Below are 16,231 nucleotides of genomic sequence, written 5' to 3' on the forward strand. Positions count from 1 at the left end.
TGAACAAATCTTACTTTGGTTATGCACAATACATTATATTTACCCGACCACGTATATTTTCGTTTAAGATATCATAAGATATATATATTTTAGAATATAGATAAAAATAAAACGATTCGATTCAAACCGGCAACACTCGGTAGTCTCTACGCTGGTGAATTTTACATATGTAATTCTCGTATACAAATAATACAAACATATAGACATAATAACTAAATACACAATATTTCATTCATCAATCTGTCAGTGTCAAAAGTGATATTTCTTCAACCAAAAACGTCACTTTTGACACTGACAGATCGGTATCGTATCGCTGTGACATTTTATAAGCATTGTTCGAATGGGGCCGTCATTTCATTTTTGTCTCATTAATATCTGTTTTATAGCTATACGGCCTGATTCGAATTGTAAGATACGTCAAAAATTTGCTAAATATTCGATTCATATCGTATTTTTAAATTGACGTATCTTAAAGTTCAAATCAGGCCAATAGTTATTTTCACCACTGCCAAGCAAGCTACATGTGCTACAGCGTAGCCCGTAGCAGTATTTTTTCAATTTATAGCACAAATCGCTTGTAAAGGTAGGCTTTGCCGGAGACCGATTCGAAATTACAAATCCGTGTCAATTTGATCCCATATTGTTATCATTTGCCCTTGAATCTCGCTTGTGCATTAGAGCATGTCCATATAGGTACTTCCAGTGCGAACTATTTAAACAGACCTAAATTTATTACAAAATTAGTGGTTAGAATTAATTAAATTGACAAACTCAATTGTGAGTTTATATTCAGTATATTTAAATAAATTAACATTGCGTTTAGTACAGAATTGCTATACAAATATTTATTTTGCTAGAGAGAAGGTTTATTTAACTTTAAGTATCATTTTCGTAACATTGTGAGTTATATGTTTAAGTTCTTTACTGTTTTGCATCTTTATTTAAAATATTATTTTAAGATCTGTTTTTTTTTCTAGATGTCTACAACAGTTACTCAGTTCCAGTTATACTCGTATCCAGAATAATTAGAAAAAAATAAACCTACAGTTGTGCGCGTCGTTCATAAGATTACCGAGTCATTATATAATAATGGCGCCATACCTCCTCCCACCAGTTTTCTTCGGTAATTTGAGCAGAACAGGACCAGAGGCTGGGGAAGCTCATGAGTAGCTAGAACAGTGCCCCAAACGCGTTAGTTCCGCGTAGCATTATTCCCGATCGCATTTTTCCCCACTCTCGTTAGTTCCGCGTAGCATTATTCCCGGTCGCATTTTTCCCCACTTTTCATGGACGTCACACTAAATTAATAGGTTAGGTAGGTTAGGTTCGTTAGATAGCTTCAGATGCCCGAAGGTCAAACCGCCCAGAAATAGGAGCCCCGCGAAGCGGAAAAATGCGACCGGGAATAATGCTACCCGGACCTAACGCGAGTGGGGAAAAATGCGATCGGGAATAATGCTACGCGGAAATAACGCCTTTGGGGCACTGATCTACTCAAGCTCATGATCACTGGCCGCATGGCAAGGAAGTGCAGGTATGGACATATGGCCACGCGTTTGGTGGTCAGAATAACATCACAGATTAAAGGCACATTACAGGCTGGCATACACCGGGCCCAAGACAGAGCGGCTTGGAGAGACCTGGTGAAGAGTGGCCACATCCGTCACGTCCTTAAGTCATGAGGATACGACAAAGAAGAAGATACATTCTCAATCATATTTTTATAATAGTAGAGGCGCTGTTTACCGTCACGTATGTAGCAAAAATAAACATGTCGGGTAACCTTTCATAACTCCGGGTATAACGAAACTTAATACAGAGGAGAGTTATCTCGCGTACGCGGTCGCTTGTTCCGGATCCGGAGATAACATTGACCGGGGGTTTCATTGATCACTCACCCCTAGACGAAGCGTAAAAGATGCTCATACAATTAGATTTAGAAAGACATTTGAGGAGTGTCTTTTCAAAAGAGTTTATTTTTGTATTTTCATAGAGAAATAAGCCCCTTTTAAAAAGACACTCCTCATTTGTGAATGTTTATATTAAATTATCATGTAATAATTAATCACATAGGTACTATTAACAAATTTAATTAATGTGTAATTTTAATAACAAAACTTCCGTGAGACATAGACATAACAAATATATTAAGAACGGGTCACTCACGTATTTTAAGGCGAAAAACGGTCAACACGTTTCACTCCGTACCGAGGAGTGTCATCAGTGACGGACCGGTGCAGACAGTGCAGACCTTTTAGCAAGGCCCACATACATATTAGTTACCGAAGATGACGCGGGCCGCACTTTGGTAATATTTGTGACTTTAGCAGACATTGTCGACCGTCAGTACTACATACAAAATAGCCAGGGAGGCTCGCGGGCCGCAAGCGAGAGGTTGGCGGGCCGCTGGTTGCCGACCACTGTTCTAAAAGATCCTATGAACTGATGAATAGGGTATTTTCCTAATTCATCAGTTACTTTTTAGAACTGTCAAAACGATTTGCTAATATGGCTTTTATATGAAACATTACATCGTGACGTCACGGTCAACTCGCCATTTATATTTCTATCCGATTTATTAAATAGAACTTGTGTTTAAAAATAACTCATATCTGTGTTTTTCTAATAATTATCTGGTGCTTTATTTCATACATGGTGTAAAATAATTTATTTTTTTCTACTCCCGTACTTTTATTTGTCATTTAAAGGGTTGTGCACATACCTTTAAACCCCTATCTTATAGTTGTCAAGACAAGTCTTTAGTATATCCCCAAATAAAGTATTTGAGCATATACGCAGTATCTTTTTGTCACTTTTACGATACTTCGTGTAATCACCACTTAAAAAATATTGTATGAAATACATTGTTGCCAACCTAATTTTAATTGCCATCTTTGACAGATGAGTGAACCACAGTCAAGTTTTTTTTATATCATTCATTCTTTTCCCGCCCGTACCCTTCATTCTTTGCTATTTATTGAATGAAAAATTTTCGTTAAATTTATAATTTTATTTCAAAGCAAGTAATTTGTCGTAGAAAAAGTATTGTATGCAACGTTGTTTAACTGAGTCAAAAAATACTCGTGGCGTCTTCATTAACAATTTTCCGCTTCGCCTCAAATTGTTACTCACGCCACTCGCCTTTTTTGACCTCTCTTAAACAACGGTTGCATAAAATACTATTAAATACAGTATAATACCCTATTGTCGTCTAACACATACGAGTATTTACCCCTATATTCTGTATGTTCAATCAACATTGCGGTAAGTGCTTTGTTAAGATAACAAAATCAATCAACAACGGTAAATGGCACGTCCATTTTCTAATGGATCTAATTAATTATTGCATACTTATTTAACGTTTAGTTATGTTTATTTAGTGTGTACTGGTTTATAAATAGAAGCGAAGCAGTTAATTTAAACTGTATTAAATAGGTACTTAATAAACACAAATCGGAAAATGTGTTTGTGATATTCACTTCTAGCCAACCATAACGACAATTTTGTATAATTCGTAAAAAATCGTATAAATACTAGTGCAATAACATAGGAAGAACCATCAAAGAGCAAATTTGGTCTGCTCTTTGCTTAAGACCTGTATGGGCTGTACTTACTTAGTAGTTAATAGTAATATGTAACATGGTGCTTAATTTAGTGCAACGCTATATGTACGGACACAGACCACAGTCACCGGCAGGACGTCCGTATTATATAATCACGGTCAAATATGGTCTTATGTTGTTGTGTTACTTGTTGTTTTCTTGTTGTTTTTTTAGTCACGAATAAACGCTCTCTATTTTATTCTATTCTAATATATATTAATTAACCTGAGCCCACGGCTTTGTCAGTATTGAAGCCATTAAACACTTTCAACCTCATTTTTCATTTTTGAATTCCAAAGAATCCTTTCACAGTGACGCTCTACAATATTTGAAGAATATTTAAAAATTCTAGCCCCTACAGCTTCAACAGTTTAATAGCTTGTGCGTTGTCTGACAGTGTTTCTATAACCGTCTTTCTTAAACACAGTAGGTAGATATATGTAAATACATATTACTGCATTATGCATTGAGATAATTATTCACGGTCATAATCCAGCAGAAGTCTGTGAAACACACAGTCGAAAACAAACTTCCATGAAGCTTGTCTTATTGTGTTATCTATAAATTTAACTAAGCGTCATTGGATATTGCTAAGAATAGACATCCACTTATTGATTAGATGGCATTTGCTTCTCACGTATGCTAAGTTCGGATCCGAAATTTTGGGTATACTCTTGAGAATTACTTTAGTGAAAATGAAAATTAATTAGAAATTCAATTTTATTCTAGTACTTGTGAGTGATTACGATCATCCACCTGAATCTTCTTGGTGCGCTGTCAAGTATAATCGAATTTTTACCTTAAAAATCGCTACATATTCTTCGCATGAAGCAATAGTTAGTAATACAAGAAATTTTCCATAGTAAGATTCTGATCTTTAAAAACAACCAATATTTTAGTTTTAAGCTGATACTTTCATTTTATAATGGCGTAATCTAGGGCAAGATGCTAAATAGGTATAAATAATAAATTAGGTATTATTTATAAACTTATAAACTTTGTACGATCATTCTGCCCGAAAATTTAAATATCCTGTTAAGCTAGGTTTTAGATTCACATATGTCTTTAATATTGATCAATAAAATAAAAATAAAACGCTTTACTAAATAATTGAATGTAACGAAACATACCTACCCTAATCTTCTAATTTTGTTAAAAAAGCGCGTGAAAAACACATTTATTTAGTATTTATAATCAAAAAACGTCGAATGAAATACGGTGAGAAGGTCGTAACGATAGGGGGGGCGCGGCACTCTTTGATCCTATATTTCCACATGGCTTTGTGCCCCGCGCCGGGCTGACAAGCGGGCAGGCCACACAAAAATAAGGCTTTAACCATGTCATGCTAAGCCTGGCGCCGACGGCAAAGGCTGCCGTACAAATTCGCGTTGAGTTGCCCCTCCGTTCTTCTTATTTTTTCTTTGTCACATTTTCTTGCGTATGTTTTGTTTTGCAAGACAGGAACCGATGGCTTTTGGAAATATTAACCCTTTTGTTATTTGCACCGCGCTTTGAACGTTTGAGCGAGAGTGGATTTTTGTCAATGCATGCACTGACAATATCCTAATGCATGTCTGCGCTTCTTTGCATCACCAAACTTATACAGAATTTGGAGCATACTCTCGAATCCAAAGCTCATCTTTAAAAGTATGGCTGGCGGCGTCTCAAATAATATAAAAGGCCTTATTTGTTGCCCGCAATCTTGCAGGCGACCAGAGGCAGATGTTCTGGCGACGACGGTGCCACAAAATAACTCCGCTCGCTCTTACCGAGTTCTATTCAAGCACCACAAAAACCTTTCACACCGCATGATTGATCAAAGCACTGCATTTAAAGCGCTCTTTGAAAATGCATCGTTACTTAATCTAAGTACGGACAAAAATGTATTCCAGAGCTTAACAGAAACTAAAACTAACTCTTCAGGGAAAAAAATTACGAGATTTAACATTAGTCGTCAATATGGTTATAAATGTTTGTTCATGAATTTGTATTCAAATCAAATCAAATATCATTTATTATCAGGCAACTAAGGCCCATAGATACATACCTTACAAACTAACATACATACAATAGTAAAATCTACCTTACCTACATGTATTACCTGTTTATTTTATATTAAAGACAAGACTCACGTAACAAACTAGATTCAAACAGCGCATTAATAAGCTCGTTCAACCAACATGCATGATATACAAAATATAATATTCAGAATACTAATGATTCAGGTCAGGAGTGTTGGATTCTAAAAAAAGTGTTTTGTAAGGACGCGTGTTAAGTGTTCAAAGTTTGGGTTAAGTAAGATTCTTTGCAAACGGTTTGAAGAACAACCGCCATAACGATGCCTATCAGTTTTATTGTGCGACCCTCATTATAAGTTTAATAGTGCGCGAATACAATGATATCCCCAAATTGTGACAAAGGCAATAGACTAAATTATGCTACGGAGTTTAAGACGGTGTACCTAATATATTTAGGTATATGACCACTTTCAATTACAGATAAACCTTTTAAATTGTTGCTTAACGCGGTCTCAGTAACAAATAAGATATTAAAATAAGTACAAATATTGAGGGCGCACTTAGTGTCCTAATCCATTAATGGAGGTTTTAAATGAGTTTTAGCGCCAAACGAAGTGGGTGATATCGAGTTTCACTTTAGTTTCTGAAACTTTGGCAGTTGAAAAACTTTTTAAACGAAACAAAATAGTACGTTTACCGTTTTATTTCGATGTAATTCATGAGCATTTTAAAGGCAATAAAACTGCCACCTAAAATTGCGTATTAAAATCAGGTGAACCAACAGAAGCTCAACTTATTGACGAAGGACGAAATATATAAAATGTAATCCATCGAATTAACTGAATTAAAAAATCGTGCATTATGCATATATCTATGTTTTCAACGCAGATATATATACCAAAGTACATAGGCAGATACAAAGCATCGGAACGGAGAGGGAAATAGAACATTGATAATGGTGTAACGACATCGAGACGAGTGCCCCAGTCGAGTCGTCATTACTAAGCAGGTTTCATTTCAATTGCTTACCGATCACAGCCTACTGAAGCTAGTTAGTGTACGCTCTCCGCATACATACAATTTTTACCTAATCCGAGGTCATTTTACACTGGTTTATTCAAGAACCCGATGCTCTCGCACTCTTGTATGAATGAGAATACGCGGGGAGCGAACGGGTCGGAAGGAAGACACGCGTCAAATCATAGTCGCAATTATTTGAGCCAATGCTTCACTGATTTCAAACCCTTAGTATCGCTGAGGATTAATTCCCTACGAAGGACAAGGGTGGCAGTTGGAGGTTCTGAACGATTATTTTCCGTAGGTAGTGGTTTAACAAGTTCTTGAAGAATTCCTCTCTGTCCGCAGTTCCGCAGCATGGAACACTGTTTTGATTTAAAGGCATTTATTTTATACCTTTAAACGAGCAATTCTTGTTTGTTTCATCCACATGCTTATTTTTGGTGGCTAACTCGATCTAGCTAGTCTTAACTCTGGGAAAACGCGCATTTTTGAGTTTTTATATGTTTCCCGAGCAAAATTCGGTCTCCCAGATATTTTATTGCACAGATACACGCAAAAAGTAAAAAAGCCGGACTTAATGCCTTATGGCATTCTCTGCCAGTCAACCACTGGACCAAAGAGAAATGTGTGCCCAGAGGCAGTCCTGTCCCGCTAGCCAGTATTGGAAATGCTTCTAATGGACGCCCCCTAACCTAGTATTATCCTGTTTTCATATCATCCTCCAGTTTTCCACTTTGCATTTAGCTATCCTTTGTTCCTATCATAGAAGCCGCAAACTATTGTATCGCAAACTGAATGATACATTGAAAGGTGTGTAATTGATCTGATCAAATAGACGCGCGTATCTATTTAGAATTAATCATTACATTAATTAGCCACATGTTGACGGTTGTTTGCTGTCGGCAATCAGAACAAACAATCTATTATACTATTATAATGCCTAATAATTTGCGTGTGACAATATTATCTAACGACGATCAAGGCTTTGTTCTAATTAGTGTTATTTTAATTAATCTAGGGCAACGTGTTATATAGAATTACCTTAGATATGCTTTAATTCACTAATTGATTGTGCTACTACTAAAGGGGCCCACTGATTAACAGTCCGCCGCTCGGTATCGGCCTGTCAGTTAGAACAAAATTTTGACAGTTCCGAACAACTGACAGGCCGATACCGTCCGGCGGACTGTTAATCAGTGGGCCCCTTAAGATAGGTCAAACTACTTTCTAGACAGTGCAGTGCTTAAGTTTTCGTACATAGTCATTTGTCATAGGGTGATGCTGGGGGTGGTATATCGGAAGCATAACGAATTCATTTGACATTGTGGTCCGGTGACGTGTACATATGCCATACGATAAATAAATAAACGAATTCACATTAAAATAATGAACAGAAATCGTAAATATAATAATGGATTAAAAATATTTCCCGATACACCAATAGGTACACAGCAATTTGGGCTGCTGTTATATAAAAACATCATTAGGCCACGTATATTTTGTGAACCAGTTTAAATTATTTTGTGTATTTTATTATGTTGAAAATCCGCCAACGTTTATTGTGAGGGATTACGCAGACTTTGGGACCAAAACCGTCCTCATATAATAAGGCAACATTGAATAAACAAACCTGCATTTTCGTGATTGGCACAGGCTTCATTCAGGTAAAAAGCATTTCCTACTGAAATAATCAAGCGTCAGAGGCCGAGGGTTGTTTTTGATAGGTTTCGTGGGTAAATGAAACTAATTAAGCGTCTTAATTAATCCTCCCGTGGGGTGTTTTGTTACCGAAAATATTGATCTCCCATCCCATTGTGGTGGCGGATGAGGCTAACAAATTGAGGGTCCATCACTATTGTAAAATGTTATTAGTTTTGCGCGGTGTAAGCCCCTACCAATTATGGCCGGTGGGCTAATAAAAATACATTGCTTTTGGTAAATTACATGATGAGGCTAAAAGATTAAACATTGTTAAGCCTTATAATAGATTTGCTGTTTATATAAATTATTCTTTCATTTATTTATTTTTCTTCTTAGGCTAGGTCATTTATAACATGAATATAAAAGTAAAATACAAAAACACATAAAAAACAACAAAAAATAAGTATAAACACATTATAAAAAACCTAACCTAGGGTGCCGCCAGCAGCGGGGCAGGGCCCAAGCTGCCGGTGGTCAGGGCCGCAGAGATTTTATTAAGAAAAAATCATATCGTCTTTTTGGTGTTGTCCCAGATTTTTTGCTACGGCCCATGGGAGCCCAGGGTCTGCTTGGTAACTACTTATCATACATAAGTTACAAAAAACTTAAAAACTCATTACTTTTGATGTTAACTGGTACCAGTCGGGGTTTGAAGTGTTTGAACCCGTGTCCTCCGGCTTAAAAATCACACGTCCTTACAGCTATGCTACCAATGCTTTATAAAAACAATGGTATATTTTTTATGAAAACGGGTTCATTTTTTATAAGCTTTTATTATTTAAACTAATAAAAATTTACAAGTCTAAATTAGTAGTTAAATCATGTTTACCACTTTTTTACAAAAAAGTCAAAGTTACAGATTAACAAACAATGAATAGCTGAGGTTCGTAGCACGTTTTTAACAAGGTTATTTCATTTATACCTAATTTAGTTACCTTACTATTAGAATAAAAATCAACATCGACAGTTGTAAAATGTGTAAATATTGGTATTAGTAAAAACTAAAAAGTAAGGGATATTTTTGAGTCCCAAAATCTGATATGCGTAGGACGAACTCAAGGCGCTCACGTTTGTGTTATCAGGGGCGGATAGACAGACAACAGTCATAGTTTGGTAACTCAATCAAATCCGAACAGCGTCGCTCGGAGTTCGAAGCCCGTACACTTGGCCGCAATAATACGAAGGGTAACAATTCGGACTTAATTTTGTAGGGATACAAGTCTCGCGTTGAAACTATGACTTTCTCTATGGCTATATTTATTCATCCGTTATGTATCTGTGCAATTGTAACATTGCCGACTCTACTATTCGTTATCACGGCACGGCAGTTTAATAAAAGTGCCACGACTAGGAGGACATTTAGAATTAAAACGGTCTGTTCTTAATTTTAAAATGTTGCTATCTATTTAGCTCATGCTTTTTTTGTAATTTGGCTAAGTATGTTTGTAATATGCCAATAAATAATACATTAAAAGTTATAGGTATGTGTTGTTGGCGTAGCATCTCTTTGGACTTTGTTAAAAAAACGGATACACACCTAAAGTTTATAAGTAAAAGTGTAAGATTACTTTTAGTAGACACGTCGAGGTATTCTCGGTCGGTCGGTCGGACGTGTCTTGCTCGGTGCAGTTGCGTATGCTAAAAGGAACGTGGGAAGACCGATGCTGCGCTTTAAAGACTGTGTCAAGCGAGACATGTCTGCATTTAAAATCGACCACCATGCCTGGGAAGCCTTAGCTGAAGACCGTGATGGATGGCTCAAGCGTGTTGTGGAGGGGAGAAGGCTATGCGACCAAGCCTGGTTTAATGCTTTAGATAGCAGAAGGTGTCGCAGAAAGCAAACCGGGACTGGAACCTCGGATGGCATGAGCTTTCTCTGCCAAAAATGTGGGAGGTCATGCCGCTCACGCATCGGCCTCCACAGTCACCAAACCCGGTGTCTGCACAGCAATGTATAAATCGTCTGCAATAGACGGAAAGGCCTGTGATGATGATGACTTTTAGTAGAGTTCAATATGCACTTAGGCATCTATGAAAGTTGCGACGCGTTAAGCGATGACGCCCCATTGACGAATAACATACACAATGGAAAAAATTACATCACCCGTTTTGTATGATCGCTGTCGCGTAGGTGCCACGTTCATGTACCAGTAGATACAGACCCAACTGCGGCTAACTGTACAAGCTTATTGAATACTGTTATCTAAATTGTGGGTCCTTGATGCCCCCAACAAAGATTAAATTAACAGGTCGGCTGCAGGCCATAGCCCGGGGGTTAAATTTCCCAATTGGTACCGTCGCGTCGGCCTTAATGCTCGATCGCGTGGCGTACGATAATCCGCTTGTAGTTGTAATAGGGCTAATTGAACTATCGTTACGTCATTAGTAACGATGTACGTTTTGAGCCGGATTCAACCGTTTTCAATTACGTATGCGACTACGCAATTTAGGTACAAATCAAATGATAATCTTTGCTAATTAGATAGAGTGCTGTATTTCAAACGCGGAGTTAAGTTTACGTTTGTTATTGTATCGATTAATTATATTTATTGTTTACTGGAAATAATTATGTAAAATATAGGTGTAAAAATTATGATAATAAATAATTTAATCTGTTATAGGCAAAATGTATTCGTACTACTTACTATTTGCAATTGGTAAGTATTACTTACTGCTGTTACACCAACTGTACCTTTGCTAGTAAGCGGAATAAATGAAAGTACTTACTACGGGTTACGACGTAGCTCAACTAATCGTAGCTTTTAGCTTTGGATATTAAAACTCTAATGGCCAATTCGAACTTTAAGATACGTCAAATATTACTCAAAAGTACGTCATATGTCAAAAGAGACGTTCCTTCAAACAAAAACGTCACTTTTGACACTGACTTATCTAAACCATATCGTATCTAGACGTAATATTTGAAGTTCGAATCGGGCTGTAAATCTATGGGTCGGTAAAGTTTTGAGGATAGGGCCAACTGCAAATAGAATTACTATTCGGATACCTACTACTATATAGGTAGCAGGCGTTCTCCTGGGGCTTCCTATACCAATAAATAAACCGTGATTTTCTTGATTTTTGACCACCAAAAAAAATGTGAAAAGTGCGAAAAAGCCTTGGTCCATTTTCGATGCAAAATGTTTGTAATCCACCAAGAGTCTATAGCAGAAAGATAATAATCGTTTGTCCCTTTCCTTCATACCAAATACCAATATGTCGGAAAGGGATAAACGATTATTATCGGCTTGTCAACTTTAGTAAACGTCTATGAATAAGGGGGGTAAGTAGACATGTAACTTACGGCGTTACTGTGCGTCTGGTCGGTCTTGAGCTCCTTGTGGTTGGAGAACTGCACGTAGACGGCGCGCCCGCGCAGCTGCGCCACGCACCCGCCGAAATACGCCACCATCGCCACTGCTGATATCTCCTCCGCCATCTCGAGGAAGGCCTGCAACAACATATCATCATCATCACCATCATCTCAGCCATAAGACGTCCACTGCTGAACATAGGCCTCCCCCTACAACAACATATGTATGAACGATATTTAAAAGACCAATCTGAAGAATTTAAAGATAGGCATACATGAAGTACATGGGGCGTATATAACCAAGGTGACAAAAACGTCACTTTTGACACAGAGAATCCATATCGTTTCTAGATCTATTGACTGACGTATCTTAAAGTTTGAATCGGGCAGTAAGAAAGTTGTATTACCTTAAGATACAATAACGATATGTTTAAGATCTAACCTGTCAAATTTGACATTTGCGCGATTCTGGTGACACTCTTGAACGATTTCCACAGGATATGACTTAGAGATCTAATTCACATCTAATAGATATCTTACTCTAACTAACGTAAAAGTGACATTGGTTGCCCGAATTGCGCTTTAAAAGAGAACTAGTTGATATCTAAACTAGAATGGATCTAGTACGCGTCGTCTCTTGTGAATATCTTGAAGTTCGAATACGGCAGCATTACTTAAAATGCTGTCTTCTCTAGTTGGGCTTGTTAAGAAAAATAACTGGTGAAGCAACATCATTAGCGTAATGCACAATTCACTAAACATAATAATCCCCAGACCAGAATCTGGTACTAATACTATATGAAAATGCTTCAGGAAGTCTAAAATCTTAAACCTCAACACAGAACATCTTCCGTTCCGTTGCTATCCACCGAGCATCATTAGAGTTGTGCACAATTTAGCAAACAACAGTAATAGTAAACTCAAGTATTCCATTTATATACTGGGTACGGAAACCATTGTATTAATTTCGACAGTACTGTCCGTGCTCTATTTCACCTGCCCCATTCACGACCGCAGAATCCTGCTTTTGGCATTTGAATACGGCTGACCAATGTGCAAAATACACCGCTACCGGCCGCAGTAGACCGCAGACTAAATAGAATATTTGTGTGATGCTAATTAAAAAACAAACACGCAAAGCAAGCGCGAGAAATAGTGATGTTGATTGTAGTGTAAATAATTTCACAACGTGTACGAAATAAAACACTAAAAATGTATTGAAAAAACCGGGCAAGTGCGAGTCGGACTCGCGCACGAAGGGTTCCGTACCATAACGCAAAAAAAAAACAAAAAAAAATGCAAAAAAACGGTCACCCATCCAAGTACTGACCACTCCCGACGTTGCTTAACTTTGGTCAAAAATCACGTTTGTTGTATGGGAGCCCCATTTAAATCTTTATTTTATTCTGTTTTTAGTATTTGTTGTTATAGCGGCAACATAAATACATCATCTGTAAAAATTTCAACTGTCTAGCTATCACAGTTCGTGAGATACAGCCTGGTGACGGACGGACGGACGGACGGACGGACGGACGAACGGACGGACGGACGGACAGCGAAGTCTTAGTAATAGGGTCCCGTCCCTTTGGGTACGGAACCCTAAAAACGAGTGTTTTGACAGTTTGAAAAAGAAGCGGCGGTGTGTTCAGGGCGCTATGAAGAAGTGTGTTTGGAGCCTTGGTGTTTTTCTGTATTAAAAACTACACACACATAAGTACGACCGTGGGGTGCTTTCATTAGTCCTAGTTTACATAGATAGTTTCAAAGAACCATTACTCATGTACATATTGATGAGAAAATGTCAGAAAATATACCTCAAAATCACAAGGGAATCAGAATCGTGCTCCTCCAAAGAGTAACAGCAGACGAAGTAAAATGAAAAAATGAAAATTAAAATGAAAATAAAGTTTAGCTACATATTTTTACTACTACATTATTTTAATTACGCATAAAACTCATTCACCTACTAGTGCATAAATGAACTCACTTTCATGTAAAAACGACGCAAACCCTCCATAAATGTTTGTGTATCAATCAATTCCCATTATCACTTTGTCACGCGCGGGTCGATCATACTCGTAAAATAATGTCAACGGCTCTTTGGGTTTAATCACACAGAGTGGAGGCGATTGTCCGCGCCCACTTGCGCTGTTTGCCCACCTCTCCACTGATAGCGCCTTTGTCATCGGACCCTCAGAGCTTCGATTAACGTCAACTACGATACTCTTTTCAAATAAACCCCTGAAACCATCAAAGTATAAAGTTCGGTACAGGAGTGCGCTTGAAATTGATTAGCTTCAAGTGACATAGGACACGGAGCAGGCCCTGTGGAGGCTTTGCAGGTATTAGGTTCGTTGACCGCACCTCAGGTGGATTCTGATTCGTCAACCGAAAGTACAGGTGGGCTAATGGATTAAAACGCAATCAACCTATGTCAAAGGCTTTGTATGTAAGTAATCTTACCTAGTAGTTAAGGGTTAAAAATGGGTACTTAACCTAAGTTGATAATTATTGACTCATATTGATTTTTGTTGTGAAATTGTCAGAAAGTTTGAAGTGAAGACGAACGAGTTAAATCGCTACGATATTCCTTAGATTGTCCCTTTGGCATGGCTCCAAGTCCAAGTCACCGTATAGTCCACAATTTGTTGTCGTTCCACCCACACGTTAAACATTTCCTCTTCCGCCGTCTTATTCAGTATTTCAGCGGCATGTATTTCAATAGGTATAGATATTGAATATTGAGATGCCACACATACCTACAAGTCGTACCTATTATACAGACATTACAGCCACCTTAATGGCTACTCCTCAATTGATACGTATTAATTTAAAGGTTATTGAACTGATTTTGTGTACAACAATAATACCTGCATAAAGTTAGTCTGTCACAGTTCGCAAAAATATATTCCCTCGTTTCTTTTCAAACAAGGAAGATTGTTTTCCCTCACGCGGAGACGAGGCGGATGTCATACAAGCTATTTATTAGCGGGGATAACATTGTCGCGTCCTTTTCCTGTAATAGCTTTCCTTTTTTATTATTTTATCTCGCGGTTGTAAACTAACTCGTTTTTAATTTGTCACCGGGAAATCGTAAATTTCACGTCGTCTTGAGGCTGTCGCGACGTAAAACATGCCGTAAAACCAGTCGGATGTCGTCTTAAACAGGCTTGGGCACTCGTAGCCAGAGATCAGAAGGCTGTTCACAATACTTATCGGATTCATCGCGTTACAAGGACCAGTTTAACAGTGTCCCTATTTTTATCCGGTTGTATGACAACAAATACTGGCCTATGTTTTTAACTTGTACTCGTAGTACATCTATATCAACACAGACATAAAGAGCATAGCAATTCAAAAATTTTCGAAATATTAAAAAAAAAGCCTCACTATGTATCTGGGTAGCAAACTTTCATTTAATTGAATGCATTTATGTAATGCTATTATTATACGTTTTTACTTTTTTTATTTGGCATCTATTTTTAATGTATTTATATTTACTTTAACAACATACCCAACTACGAGTGGCACTCACTGTAAATAATGTCAAAACAATATTAACTATACATAGGAATTTATAACATTTCGGATTTCGTTCTAAGTGGCGAATAAATATGTACCACCCTTTCACGCCTCCGATGACGAGACGTTCCCAAAACCTTGGTAACGAGCATCGATCTTGTACATCTGATATTGTAATGAAATGTCACCATTATTCAATTTAAAGTTAAAACTTCGATAAAGGATATTCATTGAGGTCTCGACCCAAATTCAAATTTATTTCAGATGTCCCCTTCCCTTAATTTCCGCCAAATATGATTTGAGATGCAATCTCGTCCGGGGTCAACTCAAAAAATTATTCAGTATCATCTCTGAAAAAAGCATTTCGTTTTTGTGTATGTTCTCGAGTACAAGGGCGATAGTTAGTTCTATTGAGATTAGTTTTGTGCCGTAGACGTTATTTATTTAATATTCTACGAGTGTGGCGTAACATAAAACAGATCGACATGGTAAAATTTCTTAATGAGGGTAACGATTGCTTTTAGTTTCAGCAATCAAAAGCAAGTGGTTCTTTCCTACGATTGAAAATCAAAGACATATACGCTCGTAGACGCAATAGCCACTAAGGGCCAGTTGCACCAACCACATTTGACAGACTGATCAACGACAGCCGGCGCGCCCCAGCGCTTATACTATGAAACATTCCATACATAAAAATTTAGCGAACTCTTTAACGATACGAACAGTTTGGTGCAACCGACCCTAAGACGGAATCAGTCACATACTTACTTCCCTTAAATATTTCTCTTGGCCAATTTCGCAAGCCTTTATCTTTACACATGTATATTAAATCTTAGTTTGGATTTTACCTCCTAGCAATACAATTTACAAAAGCACACTACGCCAAACTACATTCAGTTATTTACCAGCATTAATTTTTCATACAAAACGAGCAGCCGGGCACGTATCCGTACTATATTTCGCCGGCGAGGCCCTCAAGACTAATTGTGTTCTTGTCCGTATTGTACAAGGAATACTAAATTAACTGAGGCTGATGACGTGTCGTCATTGTACGA

General features: G+C 37.6%; 1 protein-coding gene across 8 annotated transcripts in view; it reads right to left on the reverse strand.

Annotated features, from left to right (window-relative positions):
* LOC134666050 (polypyrimidine tract-binding protein 2) overlaps nucleotides 1-16,231 on the reverse strand; it is a 652,404-nt gene that overhangs the window by 35,374 nt on the left and 600,799 nt on the right. For all 8 annotated transcript variants that reach the window (XM_063523157.1, XM_063523162.1, XM_063523161.1 and 5 more), the window contains one exon: nucleotides 11,646-11,792. In XM_063523157.1, coding sequence (XP_063379227.1) covers nucleotides 11,646-11,792 — 147 coding nt within the window. The remainder of the gene's footprint in view (nucleotides 1-11,645; nucleotides 11,793-16,231) is intronic.

Source organism: Cydia fagiglandana, chromosome 7 (genome assembly GCF_963556715.1).
Source record: "Cydia fagiglandana chromosome 7, ilCydFagi1.1, whole genome shotgun sequence".
NCBI lineage: Eukaryota > Metazoa > Arthropoda > Insecta > Lepidoptera > Tortricidae > Cydia > Cydia fagiglandana.